This window comes from Galeopterus variegatus, unplaced genomic scaffold (assembly GCF_000696425.1).
Source record: "Galeopterus variegatus unplaced genomic scaffold, G_variegatus-3.0.2 Scaffold5988, whole genome shotgun sequence".
NCBI classification, from domain to species: Eukaryota; Metazoa; Chordata; class Mammalia; order Dermoptera; family Cynocephalidae; genus Galeopterus; species Galeopterus variegatus.
Window position 1 is genome coordinate 98,060 of NW_007732099.1, and position 3,564 is coordinate 101,623.

Here is a 3,564-nt window from a genome sequence, read left to right on the forward strand (position 1 = left end):
TTTTTTTTTTTTTTTTTTTTTTTTTTTTTTTGTCTTTTTGTCTTTTTCCGTGTCCGGCAACGGATTGCAACCCTCAGTGTTGCCCCCGTACCGGACCGGGGACCGGCAACGGGATCGCAACCCTCGGTGTTGCTCCCGCGCCTCGCTCAGCCAGTGAGCGGGAACCGGTCTGTATGTGGGATCCGAACCCTCAGGCGGGAGCGCCGCCACGCTTCCCAAGCGGCGCACTATCCAGTGCGCCACCGGGCTGGCCCCAATTTCATTTCTTTTTGATAAGCATCCAGTGGAATGACTTGGCCATATGGTGAGTGTGTGTATACCTTTATAAGAAACTGCCAAGCTGTTTTCCAAAGGCAGTTGTGGAATTTCCACCCTCCTCAACAGGGTATGAGGTTCCAGCTGCTCCACACCCTCACCAGGACCTGGAATGGCCAGTCTTCTAAGTTGTGGCTGTCCCCGTGGCCTCCTTCTCGCTGTCTGGCCACCACACCCCGCCCTCCACACAGGAGCCTGCTTGGTCATTTAAAAACAGATACACGGTCTGATCATTCCGCAGCCTAAGTGTCTCCCAGTAGGTTCTGGAAAAACGTGGTGGTAGCATCTTAGCCTTCATGACCCTTCGTCCTCCGGCTCCTGCCCGCGTCATTCCCCCCCCATGACGTGTCCTACAAGCCCTCCCCGCCCTCCCCACATCACGTCTCGTTCTCAAGTCGCTCAAGTCGTCCTGCCTCCACTCCAGGCTTTCTTACGTGCCCCCACTACTGTCTCTCCTGCCGTGTCAGTCTGCTAGGACTGCCCGAACGAAGGACCGCAGACGGCGGGGCTCAGACAGTCCCAGAGGCTGGAAGTCTGAGATCCAGGTGCCGCAGGGCTGGGTCCTGCTGCGGCTTCTCTCTTTGTCTTGCAGACGGCGTCCTCTCCCTCTGTCCTCACGTGGCCGTCCCTCTGTGTGTGTCTGTGTCCTGATCTCCTCTTCTGATAAGGACACCAGTCAGATTGGGTGAGGGCCCACCTTATTGACCCCATTTTAACTCAGCCACCTCTCTGAGGACTGGTCTCCAAGTGCAGTTGCACGCCGAGGCCCGGGGGTTGGGCTCCAGCATTTTGGAGGAACACGGTTCAGCCTGTAGCATCCGTCCTCACTTAAAACATTTCCTTTGTCCTCATTCGTCCGCTCCTGCCTCTCCCCCGAGAATGTCTTCCTTTCCTTTCCTCCACATCGCAAATGCTCCGAGGCTCTCCCCTCCCCTGGCCTGGCCATGGTGGCTCTATCCTCACCGGCCACCCGCCCCGCTGGCCTGAGCTCCCTGAGGGCAGGGACCTCTCTGTTCACCTGTCTGCAGCGGCCTCACCGTGAGCCCCCAGAACATTTGTCATGTGAACAAAGGAGGGGCCAGTGGATGGTTTGACATGAGGCGGGGACACAAATGGCAGAAGAGAGCTTCAGTGGCAGGGAAAAGCTGACTATTTCCAGCTAGAAAAGAATCACGTGAGGGCGAGCCTTGTGGGTGAGGGACGTTTATTTGTGGTGCCGCGGCGTTAGATTTGTTCCCTAACCACATGCTAGAGCAGGTGGGTCACTGGGGCTGGACATGGGGGCATTCCTAAGGATTTCCCACAAGAGAGGGGGTGGCTTTTAAAGCCCTTGGGACCCTGGGAGTCTGGCCGCACCCTGAGCCCCATGTGCTGGTGCAGTCAGAGGGAAATGAGAGGTGGTCGGGGAGAAGCTGAGGCGAGATGTCCAGGCCCAGTCCCAGGCGGAGAAGGATTCGGGGGCAGGGTGCACTGCGAAGTCTAAGGAGGGGTCAGGAAAGCACAGGGCAGTTTTCAGAGTGTGACTGGAGGCAGGGCAACCGGAGCAGCCAGCTTGCAGGTGGCTGTGTCTTTCAAAGAGCCAAGGATCAGGGTCTTGGGTCTGGAGACTCAGGAGGTGACATTCCAGAGGAGGACAGGTCAGATGATGCCTCAGTCGTACCAGCGAGGTAACTGCTCAGTGTTGGGGGTGGTGCTCCATTGTTCCAGGGTTGCCATGGCTATGCTGGGTGCTAGGCTTCCCCGAGCACGGTCTCTATATGGTTCTCCTCTTGGACACAGCTTCAGACACTGGGTCTGGGTTGGAGCCCAGCAGGTCCCAGTGTGTCGTCCTCTCCCCAGCCTGAGGTCCAGCTCACCTTCCTGATGGCTGACTTTGCTGGCCAGGATTGGGCCTAGTCCACCTGCTGCATGGTGGCAGACTGTGGGGGACGGCCTCCTCCAGACAGCGCCCCCCACCGTGCTCCCCTGGTGCCTCTCTTGGGCAGATGGACCTGCTGAGTATCTCAGGTTCTCGGTCAGCACCACGGTGTCTACCCATGCCAGTATTTCAGGAGGGGAAAGAGAAATCTGTGTCTCTGATTCCAGCTCCTCCCACAAATGTGTTCATGGTAAACCCCTCAGCTCACGATGGCTCTGCTCCCCAGAATGAACTGTGGGGAAAGGCCATCGGTGCCCCAGACTCTCAGTGGGCTCTGGGAGAGCCCATAGAAGTCAATGATCAGAGCACAGGGACACAGCAGCTGGACTGGGAGTAGCAGGACTTACAGCAGCTGGACTGGGAACACATAGAGATGGAGCAGCTGGGCTGGGAACACACAGGGATGCAGCAGCTGGACTGGGAACAGCTGGGCTTACAGCAGCTGGACAGGGAACACATAGGGATGCAGCAGCTGGACTGGGAGCAGCTGGGCTTACAGCAGCTGGACAGGGAACACACAGGGATGCAGCAGCTGGACTGGAAGCAGCTGGGCTTACAGCAGCTGGACAGGGAACACACAGGGATGCAGCAGCTGGACTGGGAGCAGCTGGGCTTGCAGCAGCTGGACTAATGTTGTGAGGCCCCCTCCCACAAGACATGCACTTACACGTCACTTGTGCAGAAAAGGGCAGTTTATTCACTCCAGCTAGCCAGCGACTGTTTCCCAAGGAGCAACCAAGGAAGAGCAGCATCAGGCCTTGGTCTTGTGGGGGGTTTTAAAGGCAAAAACTACATCCCATTGGCACACAGGTTTGTCCAGGTGCACAAAGCAAACTGAGGAGCTAGGTCACAGAGGCCGAGAATGAGCCGTTCGAGCAGTCAAGCATAAAACTTGTCATTGTGTATGGTTCCTGTTCCCATGTAATAATTCACCGTGTATGGCTCCTGTTTCTGTGCAATGGTTTTTGTTTCTATGAGAAGGTTGGCGGTTTCTCATGCGGGGGGGGGTAGTCTTCAGGTCAGACAGGAGGCAAAATGAAGTTACTTAGGTTAAGCAAGCAATTCTACAGAAGCAGATAGCGTACATTATGAGGGTGTAGGGGAGCCCTATTTCACTAGGAGCAGCAGGGTTTGCAGCAGCTGGACTGGGAGCACACAGGGACACAGCAGCTGGACTGGGAGCAGCTGGGCTTACAGCAGCTGGACAGGGAACACACAGGGATGCAGCAGCTGGACTGGGAGCAGCTGGGCTTACAGCAGCTGGACAGGGAACACACAGGGATGCAGCAGCTGGACTGGAAGCAGCTGGGCGTACAGCAGCTGGACAGGGA

General features: G+C 56.8%; 1 protein-coding gene across 1 annotated transcript in view; it reads right to left on the bottom strand.

Moving 5' to 3' along the window:
* The window catches only part of LOC103605694 (keratin-associated protein 16-1-like), a 71,555-nt gene that overhangs the window by 66,243 nt on the left and 1,748 nt on the right, over positions 1-3,564 (bottom strand). The window contains exons 2-3 of the mRNA XM_008590321.1: positions 3,350-3,493; positions 2,581-2,675 (exon numbers count right to left, since the gene is read on the bottom strand). Coding sequence (XP_008588543.1) covers positions 2,581-2,675; positions 3,350-3,493 — 239 coding nt within the window. The remainder of the gene's footprint in view (positions 1-2,580; positions 2,676-3,349; positions 3,494-3,564) is intronic.